At 41.6% G+C, this 24,841-nt stretch overlaps 2 protein-coding genes across 4 annotated transcripts in view; one reads left to right on the forward strand and one right to left on the reverse strand.

Moving 5' to 3' along the window:
• Positions 1–5,812, forward strand: part of onecut3b (one cut homeobox 3b) — a 15,867-nt gene extending 10,055 nt beyond the window's left edge. Inside the window, exon 2 of one of the 3 annotated variants that reach the window (XM_020634115.3) lies at positions 230–5,812. In XM_020634115.3, coding sequence (XP_020489771.1) covers positions 230–582 — 353 coding nt within the window. In that variant the 3' untranslated portion in view covers positions 583–5,812. The remainder of the gene's footprint in view (positions 1–229) is intronic. The other 2 variants (XM_065953950.1, XM_065953951.1) reach the window with 2 other exon arrangements.
• A 1,543-nt stretch (positions 5,813–7,355) lies between these two features.
• Positions 7,356–24,841, reverse strand: part of LOC109984070 (leucine-rich repeat and immunoglobulin-like domain-containing nogo receptor-interacting protein 3) — a 41,674-nt gene continuing 24,188 nt past the window's right edge. The window contains exons 2-4 of the mRNA XM_020634081.3: positions 17,648–18,257; positions 15,631–16,374; positions 7,356–15,445 (exon numbers count right to left, since the gene is read on the reverse strand). Coding sequence (XP_020489737.1) covers positions 14,876–15,445; positions 15,631–16,374; positions 17,648–18,202 — 1,869 coding nt within the window. The 5' untranslated portion in view covers positions 18,203–18,257 and the 3' untranslated portion in view covers positions 7,356–14,875. The remainder of the gene's footprint in view (positions 15,446–15,630; positions 16,375–17,647; positions 18,258–24,841) is intronic.

Genomic DNA, 24,841 nt, shown 5'->3' on the forward strand with positions numbered 1-24,841 from the left:
TTAGAGTTTGAGTTTCAACAACAAATACATTCCTTTCTACCTGTATGAAGTCATAGGATACAATCACATTTTAACAACTAGCTTATCACATTCAAAACAAATGATGCTTTTGTTACATTATTTATCAGTTTCCAACTATCCTTTGTGTTCAACATATTTACATGACTGCAGAGTATTTTGATGGGAATTCCTGTTCTTTTATCTCCCCACCTCCCTTTCCTCTCCCCAGCATGTAAACGGAAGGAGGAGGACAGAGGACGAGAGCGTAACCAGGTGCCAAAGAAGCAGCGACTGGTCTTCACCGACCTGCAGCGTCGTACCTTGGTAGCCATCTTCAGAGAGAACCGCAGGCCCTCCAAGGAGATGCAGGTCACCATCTCGCAGCAGCTGGGCCTGGAGCTCTCTACTGTCTCCAACTTCTTCATGAACTCACGCCGTCGCTGTACAGACCGCTGGGACACAGAGGAGCATGGTCATGGGCTGCACAGCCATGGGCACACTAACCACGGAAACAGCAGCAACAACAACGCCTCGCAGATTCATCCTGGTACCTCCTCTGCTACCACTTTCTCTAAGGCCTGACGGAGACAGGGCGAACTGTTGAACATATGAGGATGGAGGGGTGGGGGTGTTTGTCATTAAAGCAGGAGGCTCTAATTCCAGTCCTGCAGAGCTACAGGTGTAGCTTCAAACCACCCATCTGATTCATCTGCTCAAAGTGCTGATCACTTGTGCAGATTAATCAGAGCCTCTCAATGCTGCATGTGTGTTCTTTTGAGGTAAAATGTATTTCCAAATGTGACTCTTTAAACCAAAGATCCAATAGCTTTTAAGAGAGTCACACTCATACAATCACATGTGGCTCTTTTTTAAATCCACCTGACAACCAAAGAACCCCCAAATCACTCGGTGGGTCTGTGTTAAAGTCTTGTGAAGGGAGGATTTAGCTTTAAGATGCTAACACACCAAAGAATAAATAACGAATCACTTTAAGACAGGAAACCCTGAGCTGCCACGCGTCAGTCATCTCCAATCAACCAGAAATCAGACAGCAGTTGCATTTACTAGGCTGTGATCAAACACTCTTCATTTCAGTATTGCTGATTGAGAGCTACGTTTGTGTGTCAAGTGTCTGTTGACCCGCTAACCACATACCACATTGCGGCTCGGCATCACTGCACGTGTGTGTCATGCGTGTGCATGTGCGTGATGTTCACATGCTGCGTGTGAGCTGTAATTCCGCTGCAGTGATCCGGATTTCTCCCTTTGAGAGTTACAACGCCACCTGCTGTACATTTAAAGCAAATCTGATCATGATGTAGAGAAGATTTCTATCAGGACTTGCACATTAATACTTTGTTTGAGCGTCAGTGTAGCTCTTCAAACACAGACCTAACAGACAAAATGATAAAACACAACAAACTCTTTGATACATATTTGAATGTTTGTTTCTCGTGTAAGGCAACATGGCCGTAGATTGTGTAGAGAGGTTATTTTCAGGTTACAAATGGAGAACAATCAAACAGGGATGACACTCCCAACATTTAAAAAAAGGTGGAGGGAGTGTGGGAGGAGGGTCTGCTCTGTTCTAGTGGCCAAACTTTGAGGTCAAATGTCACAATATAGGATCCTGAGTGCCAATGATGTTTGCCTCTTTATGATAATCAGAGAACAGGTGCGACCCGCTCAGTCACCATGCACCCCCCCCCCCCCCCCCCCGCCACGTCTGACCTGTGTCGTTACAACTGCGGGAACGTCGCCTATTCCATACCTCAGAAACACATTGATGTGATCGACATGAAACACAATGAAAATGACTGTAAATAATCTTTAATTTCTTCTCTGTCTTATGTATTCTCTATTTATCTATCTCTTGCTACTCCCCCTGTTGTGTCCTTCTTCTTTTTTCCCTCCTTAACTATTGATGCGGGTAATTATAGTACCATAGACACACGGTTTCTCTCATGTGACTATTGTGCTATGTTGTGCTGAAACTATATGTAAAGAAGCACCTTGTGGACAAAATGTACGGACTTGAAGAAGAAAAAAAATCAACATGTCATTGACTGATCCTATGCACAGACAGGAAGGAACGTGACATACTGTGCATATTTGTGAATATGTGTGTGACCTCTGAACTTTAAACTCTTTGAACGTGGCTGTCACTGCATACCTCTGCTGATGGTGACTTTTTTGGATACCATGAGAGCCGCCTCATTTTGTTTGTGTATTTAAAACGTTTGATTTATTATGTGTGGGCAAAGCCACTTGTTGTGTAGCATCTTCTAGCGGGAGATAATCATATTAGAGAGGAGACGCAGACAGGAAGGTGCAGCAGGGGAGGCGTGAGCTTCTGAGGCCCATCATGAGACTGGAAGGAAACAGTTTGGGTTCTGGTTGTTTTGAAGTGCACTATTACAGATACCCTGTTGGAGGTGTCATTTAGGACTCTAGAGGCAGGAGGGAAAAACTGAAACTTTCCGATGCAGATGTTTGAAAATCCACAGCAGAGAGTTAGTGATGGAAACAGGAGTGTGTGTGTGTTTGTGTGTGGCTACCTCACAGAATAGAGTGGACTGTGATACAGCCATCAATACCAAAGATACTTCAAGCCTGCCCTGTTCACACTGGACCTGGGACGTGCACACACTGACACTACACCCATGCAAACACACACAAAGGTGAAGATATGCATCTGCGTCACATACACACTTCCACAGAGCAGTCATGCCGCATAATAAACACACAGATGTGTTTGTTATGTGGTAAGAGTTGAGTGCCTTTTTCCTTCAACCAGGGGTGGGACTGCTCTGCATGCAAACATACACATACATAATCACAAATAATGAACACATGGTGTCTAAAACCAAGGGGGGGGGGGGCACATTCTTTGTGTGAAGGGGGTTTAACACAAGTGGGGACCTTATTACATAAGACATTTTTGTTTGATTTCAAAGAGCACTTTTCTTCAGATAATGAGGGAATAAGATTGTTTGTCACCCCCATTTCTTTCTTTGTTGCACATGTTTTTACGTGATACACACATTCACACACACTCCCACTAGAGATATTTTTGTGTAATTTGTAATCCGAGTGTAGGTGTGTGTGTGTATCTGACTGTTTACAATGCCCTCTGACCCAGCTGTATCATTGGCTCACATCTCATCTCAACCTGTTTAACAACCTATCGATGATCAGTTGATACATAAAGACCTTCCATCTCCAAAACGACACATGAAACCCACCGGTGACCCCCCCCCGCCCATCCAAACCCTCTCTGCTGGTCCCTCTGTCCAGGGTAGCATCACGACAAGGCAGGCAAGTGTAGACAATTCATCTTGATATACCTCAAATCTTTAATGTAAAGGTTCATGTAGTGAAACAATAACAACAACGTCTAGCAATGAGTGACATTAAAGTCACGGCGAAATGAATGTTCCATTGTTTTAATTTCTTTAAGGGAGTGTGTGCAGTATGAGCTGTCTTTAAGGCTTGACATCTTTTGCATTAGTGAATTTATTGTTTGTAGATTTGCACGTTGTCCTTTTTGGAGTTAATACAAAGTTAATGGTGTATTAAGAAAGAGGGACATGTGGTGAGAAAGGACACATGAAAAAGGAGCAGTAAGGGGATTATGAAATAAAGTAGAATTATGAATACACAGAGGATTAAAGTAATGATACAATTGTTGAAGACCAAGAAAAAAAAGGACCGTTCAACAACACTTATTTATGTTTTACATAGTTTTCTGGCATATTTTGTGTTGAAAGAATGTCTCATAGGTGTGTTAAAGTGATTCCCATATTTAAAAAAAAAAAAAAAGAGTACCAACCAGAGCACCTCTGTCATTAGGGTTGGGATGAGTGATTCCTTTATGCATGGATACTATATAAGTGTATATTAAACTGCAGGATGAATTGTACCTCTATAGGTGGAGGAGAGGGAACAGAGAAAAACAACTGGGTTTGGTTTCAGAGTTATCTTCCTTTCAATCTGTGTCTTTTATGTGCTGATTGTGTATTTGTATAAAATGTGTGTATTTGTAGCTGCTTCATCGCTGTCTTTCCTCCTAGTGTTACCCTCCCTTTTGTCTGTATGTTGCTTTCCTTTGTTTCATCACACAGGTGTGAGAGTGTGTGAGTTTCTCTGTTTTTGTTCCTGTGTTTCAGTTCATCTGTATTTAATCCAAAATTCGATCTGTCTGGGGGTCTGTCTGTTTTATGAGCTGGCTGAAGCATAAACAAACAGACATCCAGGTTGCTGAAATAAGGTGTCTTCCAGTGCATCTAAATGCTGTCATTTTCTTGTTTCCTTTAGACAGACCTCATAGCGCTTGAAACCCCAGTGTCGATGTTCTCTCCCTCTCCTTGAACCAATCAATCAATCAGAACCAAGTGTCTTTGTGATGGTAGAAGACAATCAATTTCAAATAGAGCAGAGACAAAAAAAGAAGGAAGGAGAGAGAAAGAGAGTGATGGAGGAGGGCAGAGAAACTGACTGGACAGCAGAGATGGGGGAAGAAGAGGAAGGATGGCTCTTGGAGAACTAGTGTATGTGTGTGTGGTCACCTTTAACCTCTGCAGTGTGACCTTTACGGTGGGGACCGAGGCACCAAGGACCCTCCCCCGGCTACAATGGAGGTGGTGGTGGTCAGGGGGAGATTTGACTTGTTAAGTGGACATCCAATCGAAGATGTTGATCAAATGCCTGCACACATGTGAACAGTACGTGCGCACACACATAATCATCTCCCAGAGAGCCTTTCTTCTGATCTTCATCTCCTATTAACACAGCGGGTCTGTCAGTCACATTGGTCTGCCTTCAGCCTGTGGAGGGAGACTCAAGTAATATAACTGGAACAAATACTACACCAAGTGAAAACCAGTATGGGTAAATTTTGTGTTTGACAAAAACAAATAAAGACACATGCAATTGGCTGACTGGCTTTTCTTTTTATTTCTTTGACACTTTCTTACTTTAATGCTCTGTTGCCATCTAGTGGTGTTAAGAGAAAACTATGAACACTGAATACTGCGTTATCCTCAAAGCACTCTTGGATCCTTTTCCACACTGCTAGAATTCAAAGCATAAAAATAAATTATGATGCTCTTATTTTTTAACCATTTATTTTCTCATAAAAGTTGTTTAATTCATTTCAACATATCCAAAGCTTCCCTGCCTGGCTGAATGATGGTCTAACTCGGAAGATTCATCATAACCCTTTAATGTGAAGTGCTTCTTAAATATGTCAAGGACAGAGTGAGCCAATCACTACCCTTGTAAAATATATAAATGCTTTAAGATCTATACTAAATTGAGTCACGTTATGTGACCATATAGACGTAACATGCATGTTAAACTACGCATAATTTTCCCTATACACCGTGGACACACAATTTTCACTGTAATAGCATGTCCTCGGTACATTAGACATGCTGTAAAGCCAAGTTGCTGTTTGTTAATGGGGTTAATGTATTAGAGCTAACACATTCAAACTCAAACTAGAAGCACAACATTGAAACGTTAAAAGTCAGTCATAATAAAAGCATTCAAGACACAATAAAGTAGCCTACCGACATTAAAACACCCTGCATAGTTCTCAGCTTTGTTGTTACCAAAAAAAAAAGTAAAGTATTTTCCTCCGTTTTATAGGACTCACCTGTGATCAACGCTTTTAACACTTTTTTTTCCTCCTACCGGCATTTCCCTTTCAGATTAAAAGCACTAACCTATATTTAGTCATCATGGGGAAAGTAGTCACACATTCTAAAAACAATGCCTTTAAAATTATATGATGATTTAAAAAAAGGTCGATTACTTAATGGTTTCAAAAAGAAGGAATTTGATCAAAGTTAACCCTTCAGGATGTTCACTCCCAACATAGCCTAATTCACGCCCTTAGCCTGTGTGTTTATTTTAAGCTCTTCAAAAAGAAAAAAAAAAACACAACAAAAAACATTGTTCTTCGTGTCCACCCCGTTTTCTACTAGGCTACTTCCAAATTAAGAATGACTTAAGGCTTATCTTTGGACACACAGTGTTTGACAATTGATTAATAAATATCTTAAACGTTTTTGAAGAAAAAGCTAAGGTATAAATTAGACAATAATTGAATGATGGCTGAATTCCATTTTGCTGGTACAGTTTCAGGGTCCTGGTTCTGTTCATGTTTGCTCACTGTCATAGCTTAGGGATACTTAAATTGAGCACTTGTGATTTTCTTGCTGTGGCAACTTACTCAATTAAAAACGGTATTATGCACTATAAATTAATCATCACTCTTTTGGAAGCTATTTTTTTTTAAACCTTTAGATAGTGACATGAAGTGATATACATATAAAGTTTGATCCCAGTTCAATCATTACAGCCACATTTCCTGTCTTTTCGTGTCATTTGTTGTTATTTCCACAGACATTTCAGTTAGTGTACATTGGTGGAACATCTTAGAAACTAAAAGTTTCCAGACAAAATTGCAGTTGTGTCTGGCATTGTCGGTCAAGGTCAGTCCTACAGATGAGTATTTATTTTAAGCCACATGAGCACGGAAAAACATGTGCCCATAACAATCAATAAATATGGTGAGCTTGCTTGAAAACATTTGCCTATAGTTATGGAGAAATGTAATAATACATTTTGAGTCATTTCAGGCCCTATGAAATCAAATATAGATGCTCTTTGAGCTCAGGGTTTTGCTCTCCATCGGCAACAGAGAAAACATCTGCCTCTGGCTGCTAAACCCTCATTACTATCACCTTAAAGCTGTTTACCTTGTTTGCCATTTTGTTTTGAGAGGGTTTTTCTCAGAGCTACACCCCTTCTTGGGAGTAAAATGCAGGGAGAGTAAAACTAAATCAGTAAAGTTGCTGGCTTCATATCGCAGCAGGGTGATAACTCTGTGGGCTTGTCACTTTTATGGACCCCTTATTTATACATATAGTGCATGTTACTGTTTTAAAACACACTGGTTAGAGGGACTTGTGACTCTGTTTATTTGAATAAGATTTAGTATATCATAAAGTCTTATTTGTAAGTGGACAAATAATAGATTTTTTGTTTTGACTCAATATAACTATGTGCTTATATACCCAAGCCAAATTAAAGACATACTATGCAGACTTTGAGTGTTTGGAAAAGCATTATAATAAGGAAATGTATTATTATCATTATTATTTATCTTCAAACATGCACCTTACATTGAAGCTGTTACAGCATCAGTTACAGGTTGATGATGTATTTTGAAAATAATATTTAACCATATTGGCCCTTATTAGGCTTTTGTGTGCATTGTTTTGTAATCTTTTTTCTAATTATAATTCAGGTGACACATACAGGTAACAAGAAGAGACACGGGACACTTTTGACAGTCACATCATGCTTTTATGACGAAAAGGAGTTCATTTACAAGACAGACAGTTTATAAAACATACATAGAAATAAAAAAACAACTCGTGTTTTTTATTGACAAGTACATTGTTCCGTCCTTCCCTCTGAGACCAAGCAGCCATGGGACTGAGCAAAACATGGGCGATCCCTGAAGAAAAGAAACAGCACTTATATCCTATATTACTATACCTACACTATTTACAGTTCAACAGTCATTTTCCTCTGTCAGACATGGCAAGGAGGTCTACAGATTAGATGACATGATATGGCTAAAAGATCTAATATGTACAATTTCTGTTCTTCACATCCAACGATCCATATGGTGCAAATACAAATGCAATAAATCAATTTGGTACTAACTGTATAACAGTCTCTATTGCGAGCAAGCCATCTGCTTTCATGATTGATCTGATCACACACTATTGAATCAGACAAGCTGTACAACCTATCTTTATGGTAGTTCTGCATTTAATGGAGCACTCAGCACCCATTCCTAGGTTTCAGAAGTATTTCACGACAGTCTTAACAAGTAAAGAATATAGATTAGTCCAAATACTACAATGAAAAATGTTTTACGAGGTTGGTGCCAGGTTAATAGAGAAGAGAGAAGAGAGAGAGAGAGAGAGAGAGAGAGAGAGAGAGAGAAGTGAGAGAATGAGAAAGAGAGAAGAGCATAAGTATACCCCAGCCAAATTCAAAACATCCAAATTTAGTGTTTTCCATTAGAGAGCTCCTACAAATACAGAACTAAACCAAGGAACGCTGCCTCTTAAGAGTGGGGGAGGTACAAGAGCGCTACATTAGTTCAGACCTGGAAAAAAATCTGTCAAAATTTGGCACCATCTCGTTCTTAAAAAAGGATATCATTTTAAAAGGTAATGTGGAAACCCAGGAATGGGTGCCAGCCAGGTCTGAAAGTGCTCTGTACGCCTCCCCCTACTCCAGAGGGATTGTGGGAGAGCGACAAGGCATAAGATAGATCAATGGAAGTATGCCATTAATAATCCTATCCCTATACAGCATTGATCAGTCCCACCATCCTGCTTGGAATATTAATGATTGTATCTACCGGTACATCTCATCTGATTCTCTGTGTGTTTGGATAGATATGAGTAAAAGTACAATCATCCCAAGTAAACAAAGGCTTCTTTTGCAAGACGCAAGCTCTTTTTAGTATCCGAGAATGCAGGTGCAGGTACTGTTTGCTTTAGATTATATAAATATATATATGTATACAGTATATATATGTATACAGTATATATATATATATATATAACAAGAACATTTTGTGAGTTTGTTTCAGCCAGTCCCATGGCCAGCAACATTGGCACCCATAGCTCTCTGTACAAGTGTAGGTGAGAGTTTGGCAAGACCAATCACTGTTTACAAAAGGCATGCATAGATTAAACCTGCTAAGACCAAAAGAAAACATGTTTTTTTTTCTCTAGAGAGGAAACAACTGATTAGCTCCCAGTCTTTATCGTTTTTTAATTGTTTCATGTGATGTTGGTGAAACTGGCAAGGGGCGTCAGAAAGTATTTTTCTAACCTACAGACTGAGTCCCAGAAAACAAACTCAGAACTGTTGCTTTTGATCAGATAGAGGTCTCTCATGAGAACCCCATGACAACTAGAGTGTAAAGGAGGTCACACTATGGCTATAAGAAAATCAGTGAAGCACTGACTTATGAAACTAACAGTCAATATGCTCTCCTCAGGGTTTGACTGTGTGACATCCAGAGCTGCTGTTTTTTATTTTCCCACCACATAGAAGAGCGTCAACAGAATGGTTGTATTTGTTGCTGTTACTATCACTGACCACTTGGGGTCAGTAGTGTTACATAGAGAAGTGGGACACTTGATATTGTCTGGTCAAGGTTAAGATAAAGTGGTTGTCTGTCCAAGGTACTTTAAAGAATCCTTCAGCAATGCTCTGCTAAATTTCTAATTATTACAAAATATCAGCTAACCGACAACTATTTTGAAGAACCATCTATTTGTCCAATTAGAGATACCATCATAGGTTACGTTTCAAGCTGACGTTTATGCAAATTGATTAAATAAAAAATAAAACAAAGTATTTGAATAGCAGAATGTTCTGAGAGGTCTGCTATGGAAACGGTACTAATAAGCCACGTAATTACCCAATCAGCCGAGCTCACTCCACAGTCACCCCATCACTGCTCCTCCCGGCTCTGATAATTCAAATCAGGTCTTATCCAATCACAACAGCAGCTGCAGAATATGGAGTAGGAGATGGATTCATTTAGAGCTAATGTAGAGTCAGAAATGACAGGAAAACATGACTGCCAAAATGAAGCCTTAAATGTTAGACTAAAGCTGTTCTTTCTCTGCTAATAATACAAGCAAAGCCTGCTTTGATTTAAACAATAAAAGAAAATCTAAACAATAGATAATTTAAGCTTGGCTGGTTATAACGTCATGTTTATTAGTCTCTTAGGGTTTGTCTGTTTTGGGGCTGTGTCTTTGAAGAGCTCCCAAAAAGATTCCTAATTGTGAGGTTGTTGCTGCTGCTGCTATTGTAAATGGGGCGTCTAGACTACAGTACACCAACCCGAGGCAAGGACAAACTGGAGGAGGGAGCGGGGGAACGCTCAGCCTAGATTCTCAAGTACAACAGCAGAGAAGATGAATCAAGCTCAGCTCCACTGCTAATGCGAGAGTCTGTCTGCCAGACGGAGGCGATGGCTTGGCTACAAAGCTGTGTGTACTGGCACTTTTTGTAAAAAAAAAAAAAAAAAAAAAGGGAGCTGCTGAATAGTTGTCTGGCTAAGTGACAGTTTGAACCATTGAAATGTTCGATGTATTCCTAAACCTTTAGTGGGAGAACATTTAATCTAAAGCAAGTAGCCTGAAGCCAAATGAGTTCCTCTGGCTCTCAACGACTTGAAAGGCTTCAATGATACAAGTGCTTGTTTTCAACATAAAAAATGTTAGTTTTCAGGGAATGGACTGCTTTGATGCTAATCCTTGTCAAAAAAAGAATCAGTATACCACAGTAGGCAGAAGTGAGGCTCAAAGTCATGGTATCACAGCAGAACACCAACCCCCCTTTTCTACATTTCTGAGTTAAAAAGTGACAAGATGTCATGAGAGAAAATATATACAGTACAGTTCAAGAGTTTTCAAATCCAGAGCGGCACTGTGCAGAGAGAGAACGTCCTAGAAACTGTTCTCCGGGAATGAGTAGGTTGTGAAATGGGAACCGATGTTTTAATGTTTTTTATTGAGGGAACCTGGGTCACCCCTTTCATCTTTTGACTCCACTGATCCAACCGCTGCTCCGTGTTACGTTGGAATCATGAGGAGCAGCAAATCATAACACCACAACACAGACTCACCGATCAGACAGAACACGTGTCTACTACCACACAACCATAGTCCAGCCTAATACTGTGAACAGGGACAACAGGGGTCGGAAATGTTCAGAAGATAGGGAACAGGGAGAGTGAAAGAGCAGGGTGAAGAGAGGGAGAAGGGGAAGAAGATTATAAAATGAAACACATCTTCGTCTACGCTTACATTTGTGAATGATGTTTGCACAATAACACCATCGACAATCACTACAGACATTCTCACTGTCTTCTAAAACCTAGTTTTCACTATGAAATACAGGGCAATGAAAACACAAAAGGATTGGCTAAGGGAGAGAAACGTCCATGAAGGCGATGTCCTGTTCTCAACACAGAAATGGCCGCTGATACTGTGAAGGGCGGTGTGAAACCAGGCCAATTTGTACATCTATTCTCATTCGGACTCATGAATCTTTAACAGCTGTTCAGTTATTAATCCTGACACAAAACTGTGGTTTCATCTTCCAGAATGAGGAGCCAAAATGGAGTTTGCATGATGTATTTTGCAAAAATTTTTATGGTTTGTAGTCCACTCTTACCTGGGGACAATTACTACTTAATGTCATTCTACATTTTAGGAGGTGCATGTGTTTAGAACTGTTCCTAAATTCACAAGTTTGTCCTGAAATAATGGAACAATAACAAACTAACTTGATTGGTACCAGGTATTAGTATATCCTGAAGTACTTTGTTAATCATGAATATGTTCAAACCTAATGTTATCTGTCCTGGCTAAATAGCAATTATTGTTTCTGTTGCACAGTCCTTCTGTTCAAAGCTATTTTTTATTAAATCTTTTGCAGTTTTACACACATTAAAGGTCACATATTATCTGCTCAGAACAGATTGTTTCTGTGTCAATATCTTCAATTCAAATGAGCTGTGTCTGACCACGCCCCTCTGTAAGGGGTAATGGCTTGGGTGGCTCGGGCTTTCTTGCACCATGCCAAACTGTTTACGGTGAGAAGGCGGACTCAGATGGCAGAACTACCACCTAGCCGTGGGAGTGTCACCCACCTGGGAGAGGGGTTACTGCCCTTTGTGATGTCACAAATCAGTTAATCAGGTTAAAACTTAAATAATCAACAGAGTAACCCAGCAGTAAGTGTAAAAGTTACTAAATGTAACTTACAGATTTGTGACAAAAAATATTGTGTTTGTGTGTGAAAGCTTACATTTTAAAGTAATGAATTTCAGATTGAAGAATCTTAAGCACTTGCACCAGGTTTTAATAGTTTTAGAAAGCCATCCATTCCTGGGAAATCTCTAAGGGTTTCTGGTGTGCAGTCACATTACCACATAAACAGAGCACCTAAAGCTTTAGAATATCCATTTAAGTGGCCAAAAAATCTAAAAATGGTTAGTCTATTGGTAGCCTCTGTAAATCTAGGTATGACTCTGTTATATATGAGCTTACACCGAGTAAAGTGTAATCATGCAGTTCAGTTCAGTTTCGTTTGGCATTCATTGCTTTTAGAACAGATGCGGGCCTCTCAGTCAACAAAACGTGTATGCTAACTGCTAACTGCAAGCTTGGATTTGGATAGCAACGCATTTTGGAACAAATAATTCACAACCAAATAGCCGGGAAGTCATGGAGATGTCAATCTCAATATAATCGGCCACACCAGCACAGGCCTGAGACATGGTCTTTACAAACCGGATTGTTTTTTAACTACTTCGCTATTTCAAGCCAAACTTTCCAGAGGCGTCAAGACCTCTCTCTGTGTTTGTGTGGTAAAGTCAGGTTGAATTCAGAGATGCATAAATCTCTACTCACTGAACAAGTTATGTCAACAAGGCTAAGATTAAATGTCTGAAGTGAAACTATGAAGTATTTAATAAGAAGGTAACCCATGAAAGAAGTGTTCCTACATATCTAGTTGACCAACTTGGGACTTAAAAATACAAGATTAGAAATCACTGCTTTATATGATGATTGTTGTTTCTCGGTCAAGCATTACTCTGCCTGGTTTCAGTTGACATGCACAGTGATATCGAACAGGCTCACTGGTGTCTGGTGTTTGGGAATGTTATTAGGTGCTGAGATCAGAACAGTCCCACATGGAGGACAAATCATTTTAAAATGGTAAACAGCCAAAAGGTCACAGACAACAACAACTAAAGGAAATGAAAATGGTGGACAAACAAGAGTTAACATAACACTTCAAAGAAATTACTTTGTTGTTTTCTTTTTTTAAACCACAGTACTACGCTCCACTATACGATGCACATGGCGTGGGTAGGGTTAACACGACTTCATTTACATTTGATTCCTCGATCTCCAGCCAAGGACCCCTCCCAAAGGAGGACCCAGTGGGGGTAGGTGTGTATGGGGGAAGTGGGGCTGAGGAGGGGGGATGCACTGGGCTAGGGGGGCAGAGACATCGCACACCGACCATCTCAGAGACAGACAGAGAGAGGGAGAGAGAGCATCATCGTGGTGGTGTTTTATCAATTTGTATGTTCATTCATGTGTAACCGAGTTCGGTGTTTCTATCAATCCAAAGAACAATGATGTGGTTATACCTGTGTGTGTTTTATGTGTGTGTTTTGTGTGTGTGTGTTCTGGTTGCAACTTTATGCAAGCACAGTGACAGCAGATGGTCGTTTGATCATCACGACAGCTTGTAAGATGGCAGTAGGAATAATTGTTATTATGCACAGAGTCATGCACACGCTACTGTATAAAAAACGACCAACACACACTATGGCTTCATTTCTTCAGTCAGACATTTACATCAGTTCTCTATCAGAGAAGGAATATTGGCTTTATGGCTCAACATAAAGTATTGCTGGAATGTTAAGATTTTAAACATTTATGTGTGGTACAGTCAATATGGATGGTAGTTATTTTACTTTTCCTGAGAAAAGGTGCTTAACATGTGTATTCATGTGTGTTTTTCCACCACTAAAATGATGTGTTTGTGTCCTCTGTCTGCCTCTGCGTATGACCAAACCCTCCAGGCTGCTCCCCCCTGGCAGCGCTGGGAAGGTCAGGAGTCTACCAACACATGAAAGGGCAGGGACGAAGGTTGGAAGCTGGCAGGTCCACCCAGTCCTGCTCATGAAAGAACGGACTTCTGGTGCAGAGAGGACGGAGAGGTCACATTGACCACCCACTCGTCCCCTTCTAACCAGCAAACCTCCTGTGGCCTCCCGCCTTGTTACCCTTGCTCTCCCTTGTGTTGGTTGCTATGGTTACTGTGGCAGCCCATGTTCTGAGGGCTTGACTTCCTAACCAAACCCTCTGGCCCACGGGCAACCACAGCAGCTCTTGGCCGGTGTGCTCGTCCCAAACTCACACAGCTAATGTCGCAAAATCTCACAAAGAAGAAAAGGCCAAATCATGTTCTTTTTGTGTCTTTGTTACTTAAGTGAATTGTCCAAATCAGTAATTACTTTTGAGATGTTGTATTACATCCATTCAGCTTTAGCTCATTAAATCAAATCAAAACCATGCTCAATGTTCAGCCGTAGTCAGGAAAGATCAAGTTAGCTGTTATCGGCTCTAGAGAAAAACACCTTCAAACTGTCTTTCAGAGCAATTTGTTTTATTCAGTGGATTAAATTTACAACTTAACTCTTAACTGCAGTTCTACATGCATTATTCTTAACAAGGCATACTTTTGTAGAGCATATCTACAATTTCTATAACTGAATTGTAGTCAGTTCTCCCTGTAGCACATATCTTTAAAATCCCTGAATGAAGTCAAATGGAAATGTAAGTGAAAGAGAAGTCTTTTTTATCCTCTCCACTATTTAACAGCTATGTAATGCCAATTTCTGAAAACTTGTCTCTTTTAATGTATCAAACATAGATGACAAAATTGCTTTCAAACCTTCAGTGTCCTTCAAACATGCCTTTCAACAAAAGCTGAATGAAACCACTGAGAGGCAGAGAGATCAGGGTAATTTTGTTTTTCGACACAAATCAAACCAAATTGTGTCATGGCCACACTTTTGATGAGGGAGCTCAATTTTAAATAGAGCCAAAGACCAGATCTGATAATACGCTTTCAAACTTCTTTGCGAGTCAATGGCTGTGTGTGTTTGCGTGTCTAACACGTTTTTAGGACGTGCTCATGCCTCCCCCGAGGGACCCCTGGCTGCGTTGTTTCATATCATCTTCATGTTGAACTTCCTGGTCCCTCCAGAGGAACTGCCAGTGACAGGTTCAGATTTCCGGAAAGAGTACTCCACTGTGAAGTTGTTCTTGCGTTGACCGCGTCCCCGGCTCCACACGAACAACAGCAGGAAACAGAAGAGGACCACCCCCAGGAAGGTGATGCAACCCATTGCCGTGGAGACCAAGATGGTGGTCAGGTCCAAGGTGAACTTGAGGAAAACTCGTGTGCTGTTCAAATTTGTGTCGTTGAAGAATTCTCCACTGTACAGCGAGCGGTTGAGAAAGAAGGCCGAGGCGGGATCTAGTGGCTGGCCACGCACTGTGAGCGTGGCAAAGTAGGTGTCATTACCTCCGGCATTACTGGCGATGCAGATATATGTCCCACTGTCAGTAAGCTGGGCGTAGCGGATCTCCAGGGTGCCACTAGGGAGAACGATAATGCGCCCTGAACTCTTAGTTGTGATCCGCCTGCGCTGTGGGGAAATCCAGATAATAGCAGGAGCAGGATCTCCTTCAGCTCGACACAGAAAATTCACCGGCTGGCCCTCACGAGCGATTACCTGCGGGAGGTGGAGGAAAGGAGTGCATGGACTAATAAATACAGGAGAGTCAGGAAAACCCAACATGTATTTTTTTAAGCAAATATTATACCTTTTGTGTTTGTGATAAACAGTTAGAAAATCATTAGTATAAAAAAATAATAACTGGATTTACTTTATAAATCAAATGTAATCAAATGAATTACCTGTTGCATCTTGCGGTTGCGTATTTTAGGTTTCTGGCATGTAAAGTGATCGAAGAGTGCAGAGTCGGTGAAGGCGCTGAGGCTGACCCCCTGCACCTCCACCGGCCCTGCACACACCGGCACTCTGCCGTCAAAGTTGAGGGTCTTGCGTCTCTGCAGGATCCACAACAGACGGCAGTCACACATCAGGGGGTTCCCGTCCACTCTGAGGGTCTCCAGACTGTTGACAGAGTGGAAGGAGCCCTCTTCGAGAGTCTGCAAGTCGTTGGAGGAGAAGTTGAGGACCCGAATCTGTCGGAGGCCTCCGAGGGCGTGGAGCTCCACAGCCACCAAGCCCGTATTCACCATGATGAGCTCCTTCAGCCTCAGCAGGTCCTTGAAGGCCCAGGGCTCTAGTGTGGTGATGGGGTTGTATGACAGGTTGAGATGGGTGAGGTGCACCATGTTTTTGAATGAAGCTGAGGGGACCGAGGTGATGTTGGTGTTGGTGATGGAGAGCCAGTGGAGGTCCAGACCCTGGAAACTTAGGGGGGAGACGTACTCCAGGTATGGCCAGTGATCGATATCCAGACCTCGTAGGTTGGAGAGTTTGCGGAAGTTTTGGTCCTCCAGTGCAGTGATGCTGAGGTGACGGAGGCGAAGGGTGACCAGGCTGCGGAGGTAAGACAGGGTCTGACCTGAGATGGATGTCAGGTTGCACCGCTCTATTGTGAGGTCTTCAAGCCCCAGCAGCCCAGAGAATGCCTGGGAGTCAAAAAAAAGTGTGTTTTAAAGCTCCTTTGAGAAGTTTTCAGCTGGTTATGAAACACACATGATCTACAAAATCAAAAGATACTTTTTGTTTATTTATACATTTTAATGCCTGGAACCACTGCTGCCGGGTAGGTGTCAAAAGACGTTTTACAACATCCTGAACAAACAGCTTTTTCTAATTTATAATTTACACAAAAATATTCAAAATTCACAAAAACACCGTCCATGCGTATAGAGGACAAGACCAGCAAAGAGAAAGGCATGATGCTTTTTCCACAGGGGGGACAAAAAAGTTCTTCTGAGAATTTTTAAACCCTTACATAAGAGAGAAACAGCATGCATCATCACCATCAGTAAACATAGAGTTGCAGAGTTTATTGATCGAAGTACATTTTTGCCTTTTATGTCTTTTTTCTGTTTTAAATTTGACTAGTCACTGGAACCTTGACTGGGGAAACGTGCCAAAAAAACACCTTCTCATCTTGTCCAAAATACACATGCTTGAGAGATTTTTTGGGGCCTTTGTGCCTTTATTTTGAGATAGCACAGTGGAAGGAGTCAGAAATGGGGGAGAATGAGAGTGGGGAAAGACACAGGTCGGACCTAAACCAGGCCCGCCTGTCTGGAGGACCACAGCCTCTCCACATGGGGCGCATGCACCAGCCATCAAGCTACCGGTGCTTTAGAGATTTAAAAGGTCAAGACAAATTGGAATTATTTGATACAGGTTCTGTCTTGCTCCATTCTTAATTTTTTTACCAAATCATCCATCTCCTCTAAATATGAGTCTACAGCTTAGCTTAGCATAAAGTAGCGATGAAAGGCCAGAAAATCAATCCTGTACAAATCCCCCTAATAAGCCTCAATTTGTCATTTTCTTATCCTTCAGCTTTTGTACAGATTAAACAAAATAAATCATGTTCATTAGTGGGTAAAGAGGAGCTGGAAGGCGGACAGAGAAAGGTTAGTTGTTACCAGATACTGCTGATGGCTGTAACTTGATAAACAGAAATCAGACTATCAATCCTCTCATCCAATTTGGCAAGAAAGTTTATTAAGCTTATTCCCAAAATGTTGAGCTGCACACTTCTGGGCCAAGCCAGGCATTGCTACAAGAACTGTGTTTGGCAATTAGCTTCTTGGCATCACCCCTTATCAAAACCACTGAATGTATTCCACTACTATCAATATGAAACTGTGATCCTTTGGGATTTTTAAAAAGAGTAAAAGAGTCTAGACAAAGACCAGCCGTCGGAGAGCTTACCTTGTGGGATATGTAAACCAGGTCGTTGTCTCCCACCTCCAAATGTTTCAAACTCTTCAGATCCTGGAAGGTGTAATCCAATAAAATCACCATCTTGTTCTCGCTGAGGTCCAGGCTGGTCAGATTGCCAAGCTTTGCGAAAGCCCCCATGGGCACTAGCTTAAGCTGGTTCCCCCTCAACTTCAGCACTTTAAGACTCTGAAGGGGGGCAAAGGCATTGGGCTCTAATGTGGCGATGAAGTTCTCACTGAGATCCACCTCCTCCAGGCGCGGGTACGGTGCCAGGTCACCTGCTTGCACCCAGCGCAGCCGGTTCTTGCTGAGGTCCAGAAGTTGTGTCTCGGTGGGAATGCCCTCTGGTATGTTGGTGAGCCTCCTCCGCTGGCACGACACTGACCTCAGCTGAGCCGAGCATTCACACCGCGGGGGACAGGCCTGGCTACTTCCTGGCAGCGTCAAGGTTATTATGGCAACCAGACAAGCACCCAGTACCCATCTCCACACCCTCAGCCATGGCACTGAGGCATGCCCACCAGGGCCAGGTGAGCCAAACATGGCCCTCGTCCTCTGACTCCTCGCCTGTTGCAGGCAGAGTCAGTGCACCATGTACCTGCAAGACAAGACAGAATGAAGACAGGAATAAGATTGAAGCCGAGAGAGAGAGAGAGAGTAAAAAAAACATGAACATGATACAAAAAAGGATTTAATAAAGCAAGACGGAGCCTATCATGTCTCATCTCCCAAGCTAATAAAATTTTAATTATCCATGCCTCCTGCAGTTTAAGTAATATTAATCTAAGAGCTGTGGAGATTTGAGACATATCATGACTTGGTGTTAAAGTAAAACTGACGAGATCCCATTACAGGAACAGGGCTCCTTGTAAGATATTTAAGATAATTTGTGTTTTTACTTATTCATCTATGGTTTCAGTTAGAGAACTGGGACATGGGGAGACATGTGAGGCAGCTTCTTGCTTCAGCCTGATTCATTCATGTTGCATCTACTCAGTTCTCCTTGCTGCACTGAGACCGTCTGCTCCATTTTGACAAACACAATGAATTTATTATCACCCCACATGAACAGACAACAATCACGCTATGCCTGGGAGCCACGCAAGCCATGCCTATGAAATGTGAGGAGAAAGAGTCATATAATGTGTTTGATCAGGTGTGTGTTGATGCATGTACGCATAGGACGTGGCATTTTGAGGGGGATGAATTAAAAATCATTTATGGGAGCACAAAGATGAGATGAATCACTTGTGCTTTCACCATTCCTTCAGGCAAACTGTCATCTCTCCCACACACTGTTTTCAACTAGACGACAGTCAAAGGGCACCTGGCATTAGATCTGGAACACAACTCAGCGTTCATTTAGTTAGATGGAAACTCTATGAAAACTTTCTTGCACAAGAGTCTGAAAAACAACACACAGAAATACTTAACAGCAACCAAAGACGTTAAACTTTTGACTAATTGCTTATTTTGTGTTTTGGGAGACGTTGAAATAAGAAATAATTCTATATTATCTTGCCCAGGGAAAACAATATGAAAATGTACTCTGAAGGCAGGGCCAAAAGATTATTAATATATGTGTAGGTCTTTGCTTACTGGGCAGTATTCAGATGAAAAATCAAACTGTTGAAGAGCTAAAAGTCATCGGTCTGCCTCTCCTTCCAAGCTTTAACTTAAGTCTCTTTCTAGCAAGGTGTATTTTGAAAACAGCCCCTCTGAACACCTAATGAAATCTGACCACTTCAGTTTGCTGGCATCCATGGGATCAAACTGGATAAAATGGGATTTAAGCTAAATTCAAATGATGGCTGACAAAGTCTTTGCACACATGCAAGACACTGGTACATTTTCCACGCATGATCTCACACACACACACACACACACACACACAAAAACTCAACACTGCAGTAAAAAAAACCCTGGAGAGTGTGTCTCATCCACTAAGCTCCAGGGTGGATAAGTCTCACCATTTGTGACTGGCCTGAAAAAAAACTCTGTTTACAGATCACGTATCTGAAGGATCTGGTTCAAATCTGGCCCAATTTTCCCTTTCAGTGGAAGACAAAACACAGGCACTGAGAGGCTGCTGTGCACACTTCTGCACAAACTGACCCAGTTCTCAGCAGCAACCCAGCCTCGCACTGTCAACCAGCAACAGCTCACCATGACCACAACAACACAGCAGCAAACCTCAGCGTCTCTGCGGAATAGAGTAGTAACGCAGAGATGTGAAAAACAAACATGATCGTACAGATGTTCTGCATAACGAGCTATTTATCAAACAGGTGATATCAAACAAAATAAACACCTGCTTCCCTTCACCAAACAGTTTTGTGGCACTGACACAATAATGGTTCCACTGCACTACGGTTAAGATGTTTAGACATAGCGTGCATGATTGTTTTTTACAGACGGGAATGTTTTATTTGCAATTTTTTATTTGCAACCCAAGTTAAAGATTTGGTTTCTCTATCCCCAGCCAGTGGGGCCACCACAGGCTCTACTAGGTTAAGTGGGTTTCAACTCAACATTGGCTCAGAGTGGGTGTTAAAGTAGGCAGGTGTTATGGTCCAAATGAGCAACCAAGCAGAAGACACACTTCAAAAAAGGGCACATCATTTAGACAGTGAACATAGGTACTTGAATGATCCAAAGTGGGCTACAGTTTAACCATCAGCCCATTACCAACCCCTCTGGGTTCAAACATGTGGGGCTTCTGCAGAAACTGAAGACAAAATAGGTTAATTCCCATCTTGTTAACCCATTTTGACCTAGCATTGGTGTGCTGGCTGTGTCGAGGTATTTAAATGAAACACCATGGCCTCTACAACACCTGTTGCTTTTTCATAACGTACACAGATTCGTTGTCCCAAGAGGATGTTTTGTGAAACCATCAGAACATCTTGTCCAGCTCTAAGATCAATATATCTATTTCAAAGTACTTTAGTTTATGAAATAATAGTTGAATAACTATAGAGAACCTACAAACCAATGTTGCAATTTGTGTTTACTGCTATTCTGCAAATGTTAGCATGCTTATATGCCACTCTAAAAAGTTGATTATACACCTTTGTGTTAAAGCCACCAGTAGGGCACTTGGTCCTGTTATAGTCTGAGTGTATATTGTGTGTGGGTGTTTGTCAATGCCCATCTGCCCTGCTCTGAGTGCAGTGTGATGGATGCAACCTGTCTCCCCCCCGAGAGTCTTCCCACGGGTCAGTGGCAGAGTCGTAGCATAAATCATTGAGCTGACATCATAGAGCTAGACAAGGTCCTCACTGCTGGACTCAAGGACAGGTAGGGATTCTTACAACACACACACACACACACACAGACACACACACACACACACACACACACACACACACACACACACACACACACACACACACACACAGACAGACACACACACACACACACACACACACACACACACACACACACACACAGACAGACACACACACACACACACACACACGCTTCATCAAACACATGGACCCAAAGGAGCAGTGAGCAGGTGAAAAAGCACACCTTTACTCTGACTTAGTGCTTTCACACTTGTGAAAAGGAAAATCTGAAAATCTCCTGATATTTGGAGGAGCTGGATATGAGAACTCGAACAGCTACACTCGGGCTTTACCCAGAGTTTTTCCTGCCAGCCCCTACAATTTTTCCATATAAAGGCTGAGTAGCTGATGTGAAAACGCAGCAGGATATTATCCGGATAATTCATCTTGAGCGAGTGTCGGGGTGGTGATGTTTCTATCCTGTGACCGGTGCACGGTGCATAGACTGTATGCAGGTGACCGCTACGATCTCCATGCACATAATTTAACTGTTGCATTATGTTTTCTTTAGTATGTTCTCTCTGCTCATTTGTTGATATTGTTGTTCTGTTTACCTCTAGTAGCAGTGATATAAAGGCAGATAATCTCATTATAGCATCGTATAGTGGACTCTGTTGCTTCATCCCTTCCTTCCATATTGTTTTTTCACGTCATGCCTCAGGAGACCCCCCCGCCCGCCCCCTCCCGTCTGACAGGGATACTCTCCCGACGTGAGGTGCATATATGAACAGCCAGGTCAGTGGAATTTAAGGTGCAGTCCTCCTGAATAGGTCTTTTCAGGAGTGCACGTGAAAACTGTCATTACTGTGGATAGCTTCTTCAATCTTGTGGTTTTTACAGCAACCTGTAAGAAAACATCCTTATTTTGGGTCAACGTTTAACATCTCAGGGTCAGTAGCACAGCTTGTTTCTGCACCTGGACAGCTAACACTCCAAATTACACACTGAGATCCCAAATTCACACGACAAGCTACAAATGAACGTTCACCAGATGTTAAGGCAACACCACAGACACCTTTATCCAGACAGCGAAGAAGGCAGATTCTTCAACAGGCCAGCTGTCCAGGGAGGAGAATGAGACAAAAATCAGCCCAGGAGCTAAAAATAACTTACTTTTAGACACTGACCTAATGAGCAGATGTTAGGGAACAACATCCTTGTCCAATCAGGCGAACATCATCAGCCTTCAGAGGCGCAACATTAATGCCCGGGGCAGATGTTTCAAACACAGGTTGTTGCACCTGATTTACATACTTGGGATATTCTGTATCAACAACAATATGAAAAGATGCTTCCCAGATATTTGTGGAGCAGCAAAAAAAAAAAAAAAAGCTGAAGTCATTGTCTAGTGTGTACTAGTGTAGTGGTGGGCTGGACTGTAAATAGGTCATGCATGTTGAGTGGTTGCTTTTATGTCTTTATATTTGACCAGCAGAGCATGGATCTCCTCAACTCAAGCGTCCATTCTTGTTAAGAGTTGTCACACACGCACGCACGCACGCACGCACGCACGCACGCACGCACGCACGCACGCACGCACGCACGCACGCACGCACGCACGCACGCACGCACGCACGCACGCACGCACGCACGCACGCACGCACGCAACAAAATAAGTCTTGAATAGACACAATGTAACGAGCAGTCAGCAGATTATTAAAGAAGCTTTTAAAAAACGATTGACACATTTTTTGCCTTTCAAAATAAAGCTGACGGGTTTTATAGAAGCTATAAGTCCAATATTAAACTGGTGCTTAGTCACTCCATTTTTAAGCTCTTGCCATGGGCTGAGAACAGCTTAGCAGCCCTCTGGTACAGGACTGAGGACAACTGAGATAAATTTGTTCAAAGCTGAGATTTATGTTTTAATTAATGCCTGTAAATTCTCAGCTGGGTCATTCATAATTATCTACTATAAATATTAGCAAGTCAAAGTCAACAAAAAAGTTTCTTTTGTAAGACTAAAAAGTCAAATCAAGTTTATACATGTTTCTTCTAATCAAAGTTTAAGTAAGCAGTCACAATGTTCACATTGTCATCAAGTTGGTGCAAAAATGTTTTTTCCCAAACACAGAAGCTTGAAGATAAGGAAACTGTTCAATAACAACTACAACATAATTAGGCAGAAAATGGAAGCAGCAATGAAGAGGCGTATACTGCCTGGAGAGGGAACACAAAGATGAAATGTTGAAAAAAGGCAGAAAAAGCGCTGAGAGAATTAAATGAATGAACAACAAACAGTTTTCAAACACTGATAAAGTTCATAAAGCTCACTTGTCTTAATGACACCTATCATCAGTGTGACACCCAGTGACAGACGGCCACAACCCACAGCTCTCTACATTTACAGAGAAAACTTCATATTATCAAACTGACATCATTCACAGCAATGCAGCAAACAATGTGAAGGACACTACAGTTGTTTTGGGTTTTCAAACAGACATGCTAGTTATGACAGGGTTTGGTGCAATGCTATCCTACTGTAGCTGCATCCTCTTCCTCTCACAGCTCTAAGTAACTAAGGCAGCCAGCGTGAACTGATCGAGACTGACAGGCTGCCTGCTTTGACCTTTTGCTGATTAAAACCAAAAAGACAAAACTTTGACTTGAATGCCACAGTAGTGTTTCACTGGACTGACGTATGATAAGTTCGCTATTGAGACAATGATTCATATAATTTTATAAAGCTTAAAACAAACACCTGTTGCAACAAGTTATTTCACCTCAAATTCATCTTCTGACTTCAGGGTGAGATCACATCACCTGTCCAGGAAGTCAGTGTGGGGAGTAATAGGATTATTTCAAGTGTAATATTTTGCATTTGTATTTTAAATCAGATAACAAGAACAAAGCCTGGGACTAAATGCATGACCAAATCACATCATGTGATGGATGTTGCAGTATTTAGTTCTAAACCAATGAAAACAAAGGCTTGTATTTCAAACTCCCGAAAGTGAAATTGATCTTTTAGCTTTTCCATTTGGAATTATATTATGTCTCTATTCCACATAATATATTTTAACAATGTATTCAATAAATGCATGAAAACAATGTTTCAATGTGATGGCTGCCCATGGATGTAGCTAGAGAAAATTATACTCATCATCATCATCATCATCATCATCACACGTTTCTGCTCATTGTATTTAGCTCCAAGATCAGACTGAAGTTGGAGAAGATGGGCTTTAAGCAGTATGATGTCATCACTGCTCTGGACATGGATGCCACGATGAGTACCATCAATGCATGGTTGGAGAACAAGCTGCAGTTTGAGAAATCTCATTGCGTTAACAACCTGCCTGGAAACTGAGAAATCCAAGAGTTAGAGGAAGACTCCTCGTTATTGTGGAGGGCTTTCTGCATCTTACCGACAAACCTTTGATTGTCTTAAACCTTATTTCCAGAAGTACAGAAGTACAGTCTACTTGTTGATGGTCAAGTCTCATAGCTGTCTTTGAAACAAAACAACATTGTAACTTTTGGCTTTGTTCCTTACTGAAGTGAAGACGGAGCGTACTCTAGGACTCTGGAACATCACTGGTGGGTGATGAACATAAGTGTCAGGTATAAAAATGTTCATCCTGATATTAAGTTACTCCTCAACAATCTCTTAGGGTTCTCCGCAGTTGTGAGTGAGATTTTGGATATAATTACTTTTTTTTACATTTTTCATTCCTAGACTAGTGGCTCCTAAAAAAATTATTAATAGCAATTCTTTAAAGTTTAAAAGAAGTTTAAACATGGGCCCAGGTAACACACACACACACACACGCACACACACACACACACGCACGCACGCACGCACGCACGCACGCACGCACGCACGCACGCA

Source organism: Labrus bergylta, chromosome 4 (assembly GCF_963930695.1).
Source record: "Labrus bergylta chromosome 4, fLabBer1.1, whole genome shotgun sequence".
NCBI lineage: Eukaryota > Metazoa > Chordata > Actinopteri > Labriformes > Labridae > Labrus > Labrus bergylta.